At 35.1% G+C, this 18,532-nt stretch overlaps 1 protein-coding gene across 2 annotated transcripts in view; it reads left to right on the top strand.

The window, feature by feature from the left end:
* Positions 1-18,532, top strand: part of CERS6 (ceramide synthase 6) — a 306,615-nt gene that overhangs the window by 139,229 nt on the left and 148,854 nt on the right. For both annotated transcript variants that reach the window (XM_058300691.2, XM_058300690.2), the window contains exon 4: positions 13,979-14,036. In XM_058300691.2, the coding sequence (XP_058156674.1) occupies positions 13,979-14,036 (58 nt within the window). The remainder of the gene's footprint in view (positions 1-13,978; positions 14,037-18,532) is intronic.

Raw genomic sequence — 18,532 nt, 5'->3', positions numbered from 1 at the left:
TACTGCCTTGAGACTAGGCAAATTAGGTATCTGCTGAGTATTTTCTGAACGTTATGGTGCAGTTATCCATTTGCAGGCTTGGCTTCAAGACTACAGGTCCATAAGATGTAGATGAAGGAGACCTGGTGTAAAAAATGGACAGATCCATTTTCTTTCACCAGGTTACCCGTGAATGTAGGGAAATTGCATGACTTTCTGGATCAGGGGTTGTAGGTAGACTCCCAGGGATCCCTATCTAGCTGGTTTGAGGAAGCAAAAAAAAAAGGGGGGGGGGGGGTTGGGCACGTGGTATATGTGCACAGCAGTATAATCATGTTAATATAAAATACTCTCAAAATCAAATCCTTGATTTCAGCGAGCTGTTTTCCTACGTGGATTAGCAGCATACATTCATGATACTAACTCCGAATAAGAGTCTAGATAAGTCATTTCACTTTGAGTGAGTGCTTTACATTATTTGGGGGAGTGAAGACAAGAACAACAGAGAAAGAATGTCTGTTTGCCCTTCTGCCTTAGCATTAAAAAAGTAACTGAAAAGAAAGTGGCAACTGTCAGAATGATTCTACTGATGTTTAATGAGATGAGAGAGAGCTATGAAATATTGTTATTCATAATAAAAGTTTTTGTCTTAATTTTTGTTTTAAAATAAAGAGGCAATGTTTAGTTAGTGAGGAATATGGACTCTGAAGCCAGATTGCCTGGATTGGAATCCCAAATTCGGGAAGTGGGTATAGGTCAGTGGTCTTACTGCCTGCGTGCCATGTAGGAAGTCCTGGGTTCAATCCCTGGTACCTCCAAAAAAAAGAATCCCAAATTCATCACTTGCTTATTTAATAGGACTGTTGTGAGATTGAAATGATTTAATCCATATAAGATCCTATGATGGTACCAGGCATAAAGTACATCAAGAAAAAGGCTATTTAAAAGGGAAATGGATGTGGCTCAAGTAGTTGGGCTCCTGTCTACCATACAGGTCCAGGGTTTGATGCCCAGAGCCTCCTGGTGAAGGCAAGTTGGCCCGCATGGCGAGCTGGCCCATGTGGAGTGCTGGTCCACTCAGGAGTGTGGTCCCTCACGGGAATGCCGCCCCATGTGGGAGTGCTGCCCCATGCAGGAGAGCCAGCCAACCTGGAGGACTGGTACAGCAAGATGGCACAACAAGAGACACAGTGGAGAGAGAATAAGAGAAGTAGCAGAATTGGGAGCTGAGGTGGTGCAAGAGAATGATTGCCTCTCTCCCACTCCATAAGGTCCCAGGATTGGTTCCCAGAGCCACCTAATGAGAATACAAGCAGACACAGAACACACAGTGAATGGACACAGAGAGCAGACAATGTGGGGAAAGGGGGAGAATTAAATAAAATATTTTTAAAATAAATAAATAAAAGTAGTAGGCCAGGACAACTAACAAGCAGGCAGTGATGGACAACACCCATCCCAAGTAACAGAGTTTCTGCAGCTCCAAGCAAGATAGTCCCATCCATCTGTCCCACGGGATCTAACCCCCTCTCAATTAAAAGTAGAGTAGGCATCACCATCCCCAAATACTCAAGTTTGGGAAATGAACAATGGACTAAAATAGACATTATTATTATTCTAGCAATGGAATAACCTTTGTCATTAATATAAAGGCAGTGGCCACTAGAGGTTCTGAGGGGAGGGAGAGGGAGGGAGAGGGTGTAATATGGGGGCATTTTCAGGACATTGGAATGGTCCTTCTTGACATTGCAATAATGGATACAGGCCATTATATATTTTGTCATAACCTACAAAATTGTGTGGGGCAGAGTATAAACTACAATGTAAACTATAGTCCATGTTTAGTAGCAAAGCTTCAATATGTGTTCTTCGATTGTAACAAATGTACCACAATGATAAAGGATGTTGATAATGGGGGAAAGTGTGGGAGGGGTTTTTAATGTAACATTTAAGTAATCTAAAGCTTTAAAAAAATTTTTTTTTAAAAAGCAAAAAAAAAAAAAAGGTACTAGAATCGTTCAGCTGCCTGGCTGGTTCCTTTCCTACCCCTCAACACTACTAATGAAGATGGCTGGTCCCAGTTCTGTAGCAAGCAGAGTAAGCCTCCTGCATATAGTAGGAACACGTATGTCTGGCCCATTCTGTCTGGTAGCAGCCTGAGGGACTCACTGTGCCAGAACTTGCTCTGCACATACAAAGTAGCTCACTGAGCTCTCCTACAGATCTTTGTGGAAGTCAAATGAATGCCTGGGGCAAGGGCTTGCCTGTTGGATGGCAGTGCAGTTCCTAGACTGTGAGGAAATTGTTTTCTAGGGAAGAGGGAACAATTAGAAACTTGTTAAAGGTGGGAGGAGATTCTTAAACATCTTAAAGGCTTTGTGGTAGGTTGTAGTTTCTTGGACCTTATACCCAAAGCATGCACAACAAAAGAAAAAATAGATAAATGGGACCTTCTCAAAATTAAACACTTTTGAACCCACAGGAATTTGTCAAAAGAATGAAAAGCAGCCAACCGAATGGGAGAAAATATCTGGAAATCACATGTCTGAGAAGTATTTAATATCCATGATATATGAAGAGATGTTACAAGTCAACCATAAAAAGACCAATGACTCAATTAAAAAATTGGCAAAAGACTTGAATAAACATTTGTCCAAAGAAGAAATACAAATGGCAAAAGAAAACTACATGAAAAATATTCAACATTACTATTGGTTAGGGAAATGCAAATCAAAACTACAATAAGATATCATTTCACACCTATTGGAATGGCCACTATTAAATAGAGAACTACAGGTGTTGGAGAGGATGTAGAAAGATAAGAACACTTTTTCACTGTGGGTGGGAATGTAGAATGGTACAGCCACTGTGGAGGACTGTTTGGCAGTTCCTAAAGAAGTTGAATATAGATTTTCCACCTGTCCCTGTGATACCACTACTAGGTAGATACCTAGAAGAACTGAGAGCAATGACACAAATATACATCTGCACACCTATGTTCATAGTGGTGCTATTTACAGTTACTAAAAGTTACCCAGGTGTCCATAAACAAATGAATGGGTTAACAAACTGTGGTGTATTCACATGATGGAACATTATGCAGCTGTAAGAAATGGAGTTCTAAAGCATATGACAAAATGTATGAATCTAGAAGACATTATGTTGAGCGAAGCAAGCCAGACACAAAAGGACAAATACTGTATGATTGTGTTACTATTAATTAAATACATTCTGCAACATAGTGGATGATTCCATTTATATAAAATGTAAATATAAATCTATTTATAAGGGCAAAATTCAATTAATCGTTATGTTCGGCTAGGGAATGCATGCTAAGGGATACAGAGTTTTTCTTTTTGCAATAATGAAATGATCCTAAAAAATTTTGTGATGATGAATGCACAAATCGTGATTATACTAAAAGCCATTGATTATACATTTTAAATAGATCATATGGTTTGTGAATATATCTCAATAAAACTGCTTAATTTATAAGTAAATAAATTGTGAGAGAATAACCAGAAATAGCAACTATGTACAGCAGGGGAAACAGATGGAGAAGTGAAGAATGTTCTTGTTTTTTGTCTGGTTTTTGTTTATTACTATTGAAATAAAGAAAAATGCTCTAATAATGATTAAAGTGATGAACACACAACTATGTAATTATACCAAATACCAGTAATTGTACACTTTGGGTGAATGGTATGCTTTATTAGTATGTATCAATAAAGTTGATTTGTTAAAAAAAAAAAGAATATTGAAAGAAATAATGGCTGAAAATGTACCAAATTTTATGAAAGATATGAATATACACATCCAAGATGCTCAAAGAACTCCAATTAGGAGAAACCCAAGTAGACCCATGCAATGCCATATGACAGTCAAGCTGTTGAATGCCAATAATAAAGAGAATTTTGAAAGCTGTGAGAGAAAAGCAACGTGTCACATATAAAGGAGTCTCTATAAGACTCTTTACTGATTTCTCATCGGAAACTATGGATGCAAGAAGCCAGTGGGGTGACATATTTAAAGTGCTGATGGCAAAATTTACTGACCAAGAATTCTAGACCAGCCCTACAATACTGAGGAGAGTTCTGCAGGTTAAAAGAAAAGGACACTAGACAATAGACTGAAGTCACATAAAGAAATAAAGATCTCCAATGAGGGAAATGACATGGGTAAATATAAATGTTGGTATTGTTGTATTTTTGATTTGTAACTCCACTTTTTACTTCCTACAGGATCTAAAAGGCAAGTGCATAAAGTACAATGATAAATCAGTGGTTTTTGGACTCAGAATGTATAAACTTGTAATTTTGGACGAATGAGCACGTCCTAAAGGTAGAGGTAGGGAGGAATACAGGGACATAGTTTGTGTATATTATTGAGGTTAAGTTGGAAAAGCAAATGAGATAGTTAGAGATTTTAGATGTTAAAAATCAGCCTTGTGATAACAACAAGGAAAATTTCAGAGAATATGTGATCTCATAGAGGCAGAAATTAGAATAAATGTTGCCAGGGTCAGGGGAGCAGAGGCAATGGGGAATTAATTCATAATGGGTGTAGAGTTTCTGTTTGGGAAGATGGGAAACTTTTAGTAATAGAAGGTAGTGAGGATACTGCAATATTGTGAATGTGATTAATCCCATTGAATGGTATGCTTGTGTGAGGGTGAGATGGGAAAGTTTATATTGTATATGCTTCTACAATTAAAAATAAAGAGCAACCAAGGGGACAAAGAAAATGAAATGCAATGCATGATCCTGGATAAGATCTAACAAGGAGAAGAAAAGTCTCATTAGGATGTTATTGAAGAATGTGAAAAAAATTGGAATATACCTAGTATGCTTTATATCAATGTTAAATTTCTTGAACTTGATAACTACACTTAAGGTGGTTACATAAGTGAATATCCTTGTTCTTAGGAAATGTACATGGCAGTAATAAATGGTAAAGGAATATGATATGTACAATATATACTCAAGTGTTCAGAAATGGATAGATAGGCAGACAGACAGATGGATAGATTGATACAGCAAAAGTGGCAGAATGTTGAAATTAGTAGATCTGGGTATCTGTGGGACTAGTCATATTTGTACTTCTCTTTGTAGTATTTTCATTAATTTTTTAATTGTCTAGTAAGCTTGAAAGTATTTCAAAAGAAAAAGTTAAGAAAGTATTAAACAGGTGAGTACTAAAAGAAAAACTAGTAAATGAAAGTAAAAAGGGCTTCACAAAGATGACTATTGCTATCAATCTTTAAATCACAGTTACTTCAGTTCAAAACTTTGTGGAAGTTGGCCAGCGCCACAGAGAGCCAGTGCAACAAGGTGACACAACAAAGGGAGATAAGCAGACACAGAAGAACACGCAGCAAATGGACACAGAGAGCAGACAGCAAAAAAATAAGCTGCAAGGGGGAGGAGGGAATAAATAAATAAATAATAAATCTTAAAAAAAACAATTAACTTTGTGTAAGTGAATATGTCAGAAATAATACAGAAACCCTTTTAAAGGGTTTTTTAAAAAAAATAAATCCAGTTATATTTGACTAGAGAAGTGATAAATAGAAAGCAATTTGTTTATGAAAGTCATCAGCTATTAATTTTGAGTAGAAAATAGGCATTTGATATACTTTATATTTAGAGGTGAAATAATGGAGGTATGCATTTTAAAATATCAATATAATGAAATCATGCTACTTTATTTCAAAATGTATTCTGCTAATTTATCTAACGACATAGCTTTTCATTTGTAATGTTTGCAAGCTATAATGGAATGATTTATATTAAATGTTAAATTTTATGAAAGAAAAATTTTAGTACTGTAGGCATAAGCCCTGTTTCTCTTCTCTTCATGTATTTCATAAGAAATGAATTAACCTAATTTTTTTAGTTTTGATGATAGAAGAGCTGAAATCAGAAATACCTCAAAATTAATAAATTTAACTTCAAAATCAAAAGAAGATATAGATATTTGATATAGATGGTAATAATAGTTCATAGCTCAAAATTTGTATGACTTCCTGTTTATAAATCGTTGAGAATAGCCCCTGGCATAGAGGAATCACTATAGAAATATGTTAAATATATATTCTTGCTCTGCTTTCCCTAGAATGATTGTGCTGAGTTGAGGTCAGGGGGATGCTCTTGATATGTTTTCCCTACCGGCTTCATGCTTCAGACTCCTTATAGTTTAGTGTCTCTGTGCCACTGGGCAATACTTGGCAACAAAACACAAAACTTCAAAGCTATGTGTTGGAGAAAAATGGCACTTACTGGGACACGGAGACTGATATGACCACAGGCAGAGAAAGAATTTATTGGAAAGCTCTCCCGACAGAGACGGTCTGAAGAACAGACTTCAGCCCCCTCCTGGAAGGGGGGGACTTGAATTTATACAGAACTTTCCTAGGCGGGGAAATGATAGTTGGTGGGAGGCAGTTGAGGGTCTGAGTGAGGTGCAGGGACCAATAGGAAGCCCTAGAGGTGAAAATTTTCCCTGGTAGTGACTAAAAGATAGTGGGTTATGGAGTTATGCTTTCTTGGAACGCTGTAGGAGCAGATATTTCTTTGATCTGTAGGGATTTTATCTCCCTCTGATATCCAGGTAGGGAAGGTTTCCATTTCCCTTTACTTTCATCTTTATGTGGTTTCTTTGTTTAATCTGCGGGGAAGTGCCATGCCCTTGGACACATAGGCTTGTTGGGGATGGGGTTAGCCTTTCCCCAGTGCATATCAGGAAACTGAGTTACAGCTTGTTAATTATTGTAAACCTCAAACACTATGATTCCCTGCTTTTGTGGCATATTTTATTAGTTTTGATTTTTACACAGCCCAGTTCAGTCTGCTATATAGGAAAATAAACCAGACATGGTGGGTGGTAGTTTTTACTAGCTTTCTATTCTGATTTTCAGATTTGCTGGATACAAAAGGTTTCCATGTCCAAACAAATGCAGTGAAACACATTGACTTCTCTAAGCAAAGAAGTATGTTCTCAATCCGCAGAAGTTAAGAGAGAGCTATGGAGTTGGCCCAAGGTTTGCATACTGCTTTTTCTTCTTACCAACTGTGTCGCCTTGGGAAAGCAAACACCTCTGTTTCCAGTAGAAGTTCCTACCCTCAGAGTTGCACATCTTGAGTCTTTCAGGAATTTTGTGATGTTTATCAGGTTGTTCTGAGCACCCTCCACTACGAGTTTAGGAATCAGCTCCTGGTCCATTAACTAGGCAGTCACCTTTGGCTTTCCAGGCTCCAAAATGGATATCCTCTCTCCTGTTTTCTGTGCCCTTGTGAGGTTATGCCTTACTTAACAAAATTAATTTTCTTTTATTTTTGTTGTACATTAATGAAGGCACAGAAGTAAATTAGTGTGTTTAATTTACCTTCCCTAACCAGGAGCCATCTTTTAAGTTTTTAATGAGGCATTCTTTAACCTATGTTTCTCCTGTTATCAAAATGAACAGAGTCATTTGAAATTCCCTCTTAAGATGAATTTAATACTTCCATTCTTCCTTCTTTGTTTGCATTAATATAAACTGAGGATTCTTCCCTTGGTTATTGTTTTGTTAAAAAATATTTTAAAATAAACATATTCCTTAAAAACAATAGCATTTAACTTAGCAGCCAAATTTTAGGGCAATTGTTTATGATGGTTTTACAGTTAACCATAGTCCTGTCATTCTAAAATTATACTTCGTGAATTCTTATTTTTTTTTAAATGTTTTGATAGGTTAGAATGGGTCTAAGTAATTTTTTAGTAAGGGTTAATAATATATTTTCAGAGCCTTTAAATATATGATAATACCTTTCATATTCCTTTATAAATGAAAGGCAGTTAGGTTGGCAATAGCTTTTTTGATCAAGCATTCCATTTCTTCTGACATTTGATAATGCAAAGGAGAAATTGAAAACCAACTAGACATTTGTTCCTTTTAAAGTGACTTGTTTACATTTGATGTATGTGTTGATTTGTTATGTTTCCAGGTATAAAAAAGGTATAAGAATTAGAAAGACTAAATAGAAAAATGGCAGAAGAAAGCCCTGTATTATCATTAGTGACTTTAAATGTAAATGAATTAAACTCTCTAGTCAAAAGGCAGAGAATGACAGAGTAGATAAAAAATCGTGAGCTAATTATATGCTGTCTGTGAAAGACTCACCTTAAATTCAAAGACATAAGCTGGTTGAAAGTGACAAGTTAGAAAAAGTACACCATGCAAATAATAAACAAAAGAAAGCTAGAGTAGCTATACTAATATCCAATAACATAGACTTTAAGTTAAAAATGCTAAGTATATTATGTGAAATATAAATATATTATATGAAATATGAATATGGGTAAAATTGCATATATGAGACCATTTTTCTCTGAAGCTGAACAAATGCAGGTTAATACTATAAAATGTTAATACCAGACCAAAAAAACACATTATACTAAGTAGAGGAGACCAGACATAGGTACTTCATATTGTTTGATTCTATTTATATAAAATGTAAATATAAATCAATTTATAAATATGAAATTAGATCAGTGGTTATGTAGGGTTGAGGAAGGAATGCTAAGGAGTATGGAGTTTTTCTTTTTGGAGTAATGAAATTGTTCTAAAATTTTTAAGATGATGAATGTACAACATTGCAATTATACTGAAAGCTACTGATTATGAACTTTGGATAGATCATATGGTATGTGAATATATCTCACTAAAACTGCTTAATAAACCAATAATTGTGCAAGAATAGTCAGAAATAGCAGCTATGTACAGCAGGGAAAACAGATTGAGAGGTGAGGAATTTTCTTGTTTGTCTGTTTTTTGTTTATTATTGTTGAAATAAATGAAAATGCATTAATGAAATATTGACTTAAGTGATGAATGCAAAACTGTGATTATACCAAATACTACTGATTGTACACTTTGGATAAATTGTGTGCTTTATTGATATGTGCCATTAAAATTCGTTTCTTTAAAAAAATGCTTACGAGGAATAAAGACAGTAATTATATACTGATATAGGAGTCAAATCAACAAGAAGATGCAGCAGTTATAAATATATATGCACCTAGTAGCAAAGTCCCCAAATATATAAAGCAAATACTGACAGATTTGAAGGGAGAAATGAAGATTTCTACATTAATAGTAGAAGACTTTCAATAAGATATACCACTTTCAATAATGGATAAAACATCCATAAGGAAATACCAGACTTGAACAATACTCTAAACCAACTAAACCTAACACATATAGAACACTTTACCCAACAGCAACAGAAAAGAAAACACATTCTTCTTTAATGCACATAGATCATTCTCCAGAACAGGCTATATGTTAGGTAGCAAAACAAATCTCAATAAATAAAAGAATATTGAGCTCATACAATGTATCTTCTTGGACAACAGTAGAATGAAGCTAGAAATCAATGAAAGAGGGGAAAATGGAAAGATCACAACTATGTGGAAATTAAACAATTCACTTTTAAATACCAATGGGTTGAAGAGGAAATCACATGGCAAGTTAGGAAACATCTTGAGGTGAATGAAAATACAACATACCAAAACTTATGGGATGCAGGGAAGGCAGTGCTAAGAGGGAAATGTATAACTATACTAAATGCTTACATTAAAAAAGAAGAAAGACTTCAAATCAGAGACCTAATTTCAAAACTGGAAAACTAGAAAAAGAAGAGCAAAACTAAACCCCATACAATGAAGTAACAAAGACTAAAGTGGAAGTAAAGGAAATAGAGAACAAAAACAAAAATAAAAAACAATAGAGATCATCAACAAAACCAAGTTGGGTCTTTGAAAAGATAAGTAAAATTGACAAACCATTAGCTAGATTAACAAATTTAAAAAGAGAGGACACGAATGATTAAAATCAGAAATGAAAAGGGCAATATTATTACTGAACTCATTGAAATAAAAAAGGACTGTAAGAGGCTACTGTGAACAACTGTGTACCAACAAATTAGATAACCTAGGTGAAATAGACAAATTGCTGGAAACATACAAACTACCTACACTAACGCAAGAAAAAAGAGAAGATCTCAAAAACCAAGAGATTGAATCACTAATCAAATCCTGGCAAAGGAAAGCCCAGAATTTTATGGCTTCATGGGGGAATTTTACCAAACATTACGAGAAGAATTAGTTCCTATTCTGCTCAAGCTCTTCAAAAAAATTGAAGTGGAGTTATCACTCCCTAATTCATCCTACAAGGTCAACATCACCCTCACAGCGAAGGCAGAAAAAAATACTACAAGAAAATAAAATTATGGACTAATATCTTTTATCAATGTAAATGCAAAAACCCTCAACAAATATAAGCAACCCAAATCTAACAGCACAGTAATCTAATTATACATCACGATCAAGTAGGATTTATCCCAAGTACGCAATGGTGGTTCAACATAAAGAAAACCAATTAATGTAATACAGCACATTAACAGAATAAAGGTAGAAAAGCCAATTGATGCAGGAAAGGCATTTGACAAAATCTAGCACCGCTTCTTGACAAAAACACTTAAAATGCTAGGAAAAAAGGGAAGTTCTTCAACATGATAAAAGGCATATATGAAAAACCCATCGCTTACATCATACTTACGGGTGGAAGTCTGAAAGCTTTCCCTCTAAGATCCGAGACAAGGATGCCCATTGTCACCACTGTTTTTCGACATTGTACTAGAAGTTCTATCCAGAGGAATTAGGCAAGAAAAGGAACTAAAAGACATCCAAATTGGAAAGGGAAAAGTAAATCTTTTTCTATTTGCACATAACATGGTCCTATATATAGAAAATCCTGAAAACTAAAACAAAGTTCCTGGAGCTCATAAATGAATTCAGGAAAGTGTGGGGTCAAAGAGCAATATGCTAAAATCATTAGTGTTTCTATACACTAGTAATGAGCAATCAGAAGAAGGAATTTTAAAAATCCATTTATAATAGCAACTAAAAGTTTCAAATATCTAGGAATAAATCTATCTAAGGATGTAAAAAGGACTTATACATATAAAACTACAAAGCATTGCTAAAAGAAATGAACAATGATCTAAATACATGGAAGGACATTCTGTGTTCAAGAATTGGAGGACTAAATATTGTTATGATAGTTCTACCCAAAGTGATTTACAGATTCATTGTATTCCCAATCAAAATTCCAACAACTTTCTATGCAGAAATGTAAAGGTCAATCATCAAATTTATGTGGAAGGGTAAGGGGCCCCCAATAGTTAAAGCCATCTGGAAAAAGAAGAATGAAATTGGAGAACTCAAGCTTCCCGATCTTAAAGCTTATTACAAAGCCACAATAATCAAAGCCTCATGCTGGCACAAGGATAGACATATAGACCAATGGAGTTGAATTGATAGCTTGGAAATCAACCCTCACATTTATGGCCGACCGATTCTGACAAGATGGCAAACACCGCTCAATTGGGAAAGAATAGTTTGTTAAAAAAATAGTGCTGGTAAAACTGGATCTCCAGTTGCAAAACAATGAAGGAGGACCCCTACCTCATACCTTATGAACAAACAAACAAACTCAAAATGGATCAAAGACCAAAATATAAGAGCCATAACTATCAAACTCCTGGAAGAAATGTAGGGAAGCATCTTTAAGACATCATGTTAGGCAATGGTTTTTTTAGACTTCACACCCAAAGCAAAAGCAACATGAGGGAAAAAAAAAGTGGGACCTCATCAAAACAAAAATTTTGCACCTCAAAGGACTTCATCATGAAAGTAAAATGACAACCTGCACAATGGGAGAAAATATTTGGAAACCACATATCTGGTAAGGTTTTAATATCTAGAATATATAAAGAAATCCTTGACTTCAACAAAAAGACAAACAGCCCAATTAAAAAATGAGCAAAAGACTTGAATAGACATCTCTCCTAAAAAAATGTACACAAATGACCAAAAAGCACTTGAAATGATGTTCAACATCATTAGCTACCAGGGAAATGCAACTCAAAAACCATAATGAGATACCATTTCACATCCACTATAATGGCTATTATTAAACAAAAACAGAAAATTATAAGTATTGGAGAATTTGTGGAGAAATTAGAAAACTCATTCTGTGCTGGTGGGAATGTAGAATTGTGAAGCTGCTGTGGAAGACAGTTTGGTGGTTCCTCAAGAAGTTAAGTATAGAATTACTATATGACCTGGCAATCCCACTTCTAAGTATATAACCAAAATAATTGCAAGCAGGGGTTTGAACAGATATTTGTATACTGATGTTCACAGTGGTATTACCCACAGTTGCCAAAAGATGGAAGCAAACCAAGTGTCTATCAACTGACGAATGGATAAACAAAATGTGGTATATATATAAATACATATAAGTATTATTTAGTGACAGAAAGAATGAATTTCTAGTACATGTAACAACATGGACTAACCTTGAGGCCATCATGTTGGGTGAAATAAGGCATTCACAAAAGGACAAATATTATATGACCTCACTGATGTGTAATAATTAGAATAAGCTAACTAATAGAGTTAGAATCTAGAATACAGGTTACCAGGGGATGAGGTGGTGATAGGGAATAGGAAGTTAAGGCTTAAAATGTACAGAGTTCTTATTTGGAGTGATGGAAATGTTTAGTAATAGTTTAGTGATGAAAGCACAACATTGTGAATGTAATTCACAGCACTGAAATATATAAAACTAAATGTGGTGAAAAGGGGGAAATGTCCTCTTGATATAGATGTGGAATGGACACAACCATTATAAGGTCCACAGGATGGAGGAATAGAGTATGGATTAGAGTGGACTTACTGATATTCTATTCATGAACTATTGTGATTAGTAATTGAAGAAAATGTGGCATTGGTGTAGAGAAAGTGGCCATGGTGGCTGCTGGGGATAGGCAATGGGAGGAAGAGATGAAATGTGGGGGCGTTTTTGGGACTTGGAGTTGTCCTGGGTGGTGCTGCAGGGACAGTTACTGGACATTGTATGTCCTCCCATGGCCCACTGGGTGGACTGTGGGAGAGTGTGGGCTATGATGTGGACCATTGACTATGAGGTACAGCGGTGCTCAGAGATGTATTCACCAAATGCAATGAATGTCTCATGATGATGGAGGAGGTTGTTGTTATGGGGGGAGGAGTGGGGTGAGGGGGGCGGGGGGTATATGGGGACCTCATATTTTTTTAATGTAATATTAAAAAAATAAAGACAAAAAAAGGGGGGGGTGTTAGGTTGTATATACGGTAATAGAAAAAAAATTTTTTTAATCCATGGAACTACACTATACGATGAATGAATCCTAAATTAAACCATGGACTTTAATAGTACATTTATAAAACTGTGCTATCAATTGTAACAAATGCTCCACACAATTACAAGGTGTTAATAATAGAGTAGTATATGGGAGTCCTGTATTTTATGCATGATTGTTCTGTAAACCCACAACTTCTCTAATTAAAAAAAAGTGAAGGTCTAACAGCAACACCCATGGTGTGTAATGGTATAGAGTTTTCATTTACAATTATGTAACAGATGGGCAATTTAGATTCTTTTTGCCTTCCTTTAGTAATAACCACAAGTGTTAATAAATACTTTTTAAAGACAAAGACCTGAAATAATATTGAGGCTTGTTCACATTAGTGGTATTTTACAAACAAATATAAACTTGAGTCAAGTTATTTACTTAATATCTGAATCAGAAAAAAGAATTTAAAACTCTTATATACTCTTGTATTGTTGAATTATATGCCTTCATGAGTGATTAGCAGAGGAAATTTACATGTTTGGAAAAGAGAAGATGAAAAAATGGGCACAAAACACTAACTGGGTAAAAGAAAAGTCGTGTTCTGGATATAGTTATTAATGTTCAAAACATTTGCCATAAGCTTGTACACATGAGTGTATGTGTTCAGCTAATGTGGAAATTGCTCATTAAGTTTTTTGAGAGGCAAATCTGGAAGAAAATATTTTATAATATGTGTGAAATATATAAACTGAATATCATATTTTTACTTTCTACAGGTGGAGGTTTTCATTTTTCCTTTATGTGTTTATCTATGGACTCCAGTTCCTGAAAAAGGTAGGATCTGTGAAGTTATTTTATATAATTCTTTATGTAACTATAATCCTGTAACCTGTTTTTTATGCATCTGACAGTAGTAGTTTTTAATATCTGTAAAAGGCTTCTTAAGAATTATTTGTGCATTTTATTTGATTTACAAAGATATTTGCAGTTTATTTCTTACAGTAAATTATTTTTAGGCATATACATAAAAAGCTTTTGACAACATTTTGCTTTACAAGTGAAAGTTGGTGGTATGTCCCATGGCTCCTTCTCTAGTTGGTTATTTATTACTTATGGGTACTATGACCCTTATAAGATCCATTTGCTGCTTTAAAGAATTCAGATAGAAATAGGATAGAAACACACGTCACACATCTTGCAAAAATCACTTGTCACAATGTAGGTTATTGCTGTAGTTGTCACCAGGAGGAATTACTATTTCAGTGTCTTACATACTTATGTATGTGCCAACTGCTAGTGGAAAATTCAATTTCTTTCATAGACTGCATGTACAGAGGCACATTTATCTATGAAAATATTTCTTTGTGGCTGCCCCTCTCTTTTATCCAGATTTTTCAAAGCTTAGTGATATTCCAAACAAGTCAGTCTGCTTAAATTCAAGATTCATGAAAAATTATATTCTCATCATCATGCACATAGTATTAATAGTGATTTGGCAGAAAACAGGAAATTATTTTAAAAATTATTCTATAGTATAAACCTCTAAAGTATTACAGATGTTATCTTTATTACAAAAAAAATCCAAAATAAGGCATTGTAAATCTAGTAAATTTTCCTGTAAAGATTGTTTTGAAAATTTAAATATGTTTTAAAAGTTTAAGTTATCTGATATTATCTCCCTGTGGCAAATTCTTTTACAAATAATGGTTGCTTCCCAATATACTGTTTTCCTAGAGAAAATTCTCTGTTTATGTGTTGCCTTTTCCTTTGGTAACTGCACATATTTTTCACTTAATAAGACCATATGGCCCAGAGGCCATTTGAGTGCATTTAAAAGGATGAACTGCACTTGGTAGGCTTTTTAAGTAGGAAGAAATTCTCATCTGGGCTAAGTAACTGTGGTTTAAACTGCTTAGTTTTAGAACCCTATTATTCTAGTTTTGAAATTTACTTGCCTAGGGAAAAAATGGAAAGAATGGCCATAGAGCTTTTATGCTTACAACTGTGTTATTGGAAGAGGGGCTAGACTTGAATGGAGTTTCAGAAGATATGGGAGAGTTCTACTGTATGGGAATGTCAAGATGCTAACCAAGTTCAAGGTTTGGAATTCATGCCTCATTCCATTGGTGAAGGGCTTGAGAGTGAGCAAGAATGATGGTGAGAGCCAGGAGCATTTTTTGGCCTTCCCTGACGATTTACAGGCTATGAGCTCCCTCAGCTCTCATATGGCAAGCCTGGTTATCTGTCATCAGAACAGGAATCACTGTGACACTTAGCTGTGATTCATTCTGCCTGTAAACAAGCTAAATAAAATGAGAATAGTTTTTATCCACCAATCCTCAGTGGCTCTATATAAGGCCTTGTCTGTAGAATGTTTGCTTAGGACTCATTTTTCCTCTAACTGTACCAGTTATATGCCAGTTCCCTTTCATTTGATTCTGGTTATTGCTAATGTTTAAAAAATGAAAAAAAAACTGGACATTTTTCTTCTTGTTGAACTAATATTTGTTTGGGGTTTCTTCCTTCAATGCTATCTAAGAAGCACTCAGTTTTGGGTGAACTGTATGGTTTAGTCTTAGTCATAATGTCAGATAGAAACATGCAGTGAGAAAAACAGAATCCTTATCGAGATAGTTGGAGAGGACTTGATAAGCCATCTTGTGGAAACTTCTCCTTTCACATCTAAGAAAGCAGAAATCCAGAGAGGTTAAGTGGCTTTACAAAGGTCACACAGTTAATTACTTTATTAAGGTCTGAAATACATTGCTCCCTCTTATTCCAGTGCTTTCTCTACTTCATCAGCTTGCCCTAACTTCAACATGATTTCCAGATGACTTCCTTCTAGTTCACAAATTTGACCTAACCAAGTAGTTACTCTTATTTATGAAATATTAATACTTACTCTAAGGGATATTTAAAATATATTTCTATTAATTTTCTTGGAATGAACAATATATTTGCCCATCTAAACCAAGAGAAAAAAATATTATAAAGGCAGCATCAGAAATAATCAAAATGAAGCAACTCAATTTTTCAGAATACCCTAAATGTTTTAAAGTAATATACATGCCTCCATCAATACAGCACAAAAGTGTCTTTACATTTTGATTTTTCTAAACACTATAGTAGGAGAATTCTCATATAATACCAGGGTGATGCACCAATTTTAAGAGGTGAGAGACCACAGCTGCTTCTTCCTCCCAGCATCAAAAATGGGGATTATTACTTAAGATGTTAGGAAAAATGCCTGGGAAGCTTGTACTGTCCAGTTTTCTTCTGCCTTTAGGTCAAATGAGCCTGATACAATTCATCTTGTAAGTGACTTTAGGATCTCTTCCTACCCTGCAGTTCTATGATTCATTATAAGGAATATTTACCAAATCTCTACTTTGAGCAAAGCCCCATGTACCCATAAGAGATGGATAATCTTTAAAATAAATAAAAATTTTTAAAAAGTCATAGCATTTTACATGTAAAAGTTATTATTCATGTCATTTAAATACCTCGTTTTATAGATGAGAATATATGGCATCAATCTCTAGTTTAAGAATAGTTTCGGTTCTCTCTGTTCTGTAGAATGTTTGCATAAGGAATCATTGAAGCTTTATTAAATGCTGTTAACTTTTCCAATTAGAATTGGCTTAATCCCATAGGAGAGACTATATACATTTCACAGAGTTTACCAAGTCATTTTAGAATTTTAAATGTATAAATATGACTTATTTAAGTGCCCTCACTTTAAAAATATGCTTGTCTTTAGAAATAAGGTAGTTGAGCGTATTAAAATACAAATAAACTAGGTTTATGTCAATAAACATTTGTGCTCTTTTAGTCTGGAGTCCTCTGAGAAGCAGATGCCAAGAAGAGGTGCAAGTCATTGATCAGGGGAAGTACCTGCTAGAGAAAATGGGGAGGGAACTGGAGGGAGGCGGGCAGAGCAGCCAGACCACAGTGTGAACCTGACCCTGAGTCCCAAAGAAAGCTAAGCAAGGAAGGGCGGATGCGGCTCTTGGACTGCTGTGCCTTTCTAAGGAAAGTTCAGTAAAGCCCTAACGGAGTCCTGGAGCCACAGTTCCCTTGTGCTGGTCACTGGCTGGGAGCAGCCTGGGAGCAGTATGGCCCTGGTGCCGAGGCAGCCGTGGGCTTCCAGGGTTTCTGAGTACACAGCAGCTGGGGCCCCCAGTTTTACATTCCCAGCAATGGAAGATCTGAGAGGTACACTCTCATGGCTGCCATGAATACTTTATTTTATAACTATTCCAGCTATTCTTAGCAAAGTTAGAAGACATATCATGACATAGGGTCCTGTGTGATATAAAAATTATGTTTTCCTGTGTAAGATAAATAAAAATATAGGGAAATAATTATCTCTTGTACTTTTTTCCCATTTTACTCAACTTGACTTAATTTCAATTATGTCATATTGATTGCACTTGATATGTAAATGTGTCTGTGAAGCAATGCACAGACTGACTTCCCATTGAGAGTCCCAGCGTCCCAGGCAGTTATTGCCCTCCCTGTATTCTAAACGTGATATAGTTTGAATAATAAAGTATACGTGAGTTACTCACTGAAAAATAATGAAGTAAATAGCAATATACTTTCAAGAATTTTCAGACACCCTGTAATTTATATGTATGTCCATTTATATGAAATCACCACCATATTTTCTGTAGTTTCAGGACGACAACTGAGAAATGGGCCTCATTTAGAATATGCAATAATTCTCAGGTATACATGTGTTAAGGTATTGTTTTCCTTTCTCAGCTTAGAGCCCCTTTTAGAGGTAGCACTAACTCTGATAATGGAAGTAAACACAATAACGCATTGACTTTACGGATATGTTAGTGAACCATTACGCAACCTTCTTCACTCCTTTTTAATAGGTTAGTAGGAAATATTTAAATAATTCAAAGATAAGCCTGACTCAGTGTTCTGCAACTCTGGTTGCCGTATACAAGTGACTCTTTGCCCATTAATATAATTGGCAGAGAAAAGCACTTTCGTAAAAGGACCAGAATTACTTCAGTTCCTCTGAAGTCCTAGCACACAATGTACTCAAGCAAATTAAAACATTTTCCTGGAAGAAACCATATATCAATCCTTAAAAAGTAGAGTAAGCTATCTCTCATATACTGTTACTTTTTTCTAGTTTGTATTTTGAAGTTTGTATTGGGTGCATACTTTGGATATTTTTTCTATAAGTTCCTTGATTGATTTAAAAAAACAGTATCTTCGAAAGGCAATGTAGATGTAAGTGCAACTGGGATTTAAACAAATAGTTTTTTGTAAAGTCTTAAACTTTTGATCATAAGACACTTTATATCACA

The sequence above is a fragment of the Dasypus novemcinctus genome, chromosome 7 (genome assembly GCF_030445035.2).
Source record: "Dasypus novemcinctus isolate mDasNov1 chromosome 7, mDasNov1.1.hap2, whole genome shotgun sequence".
Lineage (NCBI taxonomy): Eukaryota > Metazoa > Chordata > Mammalia > Cingulata > Dasypodidae > Dasypus > Dasypus novemcinctus.
This window is presented reverse-complemented; position numbering and strand designations above follow the sequence as displayed.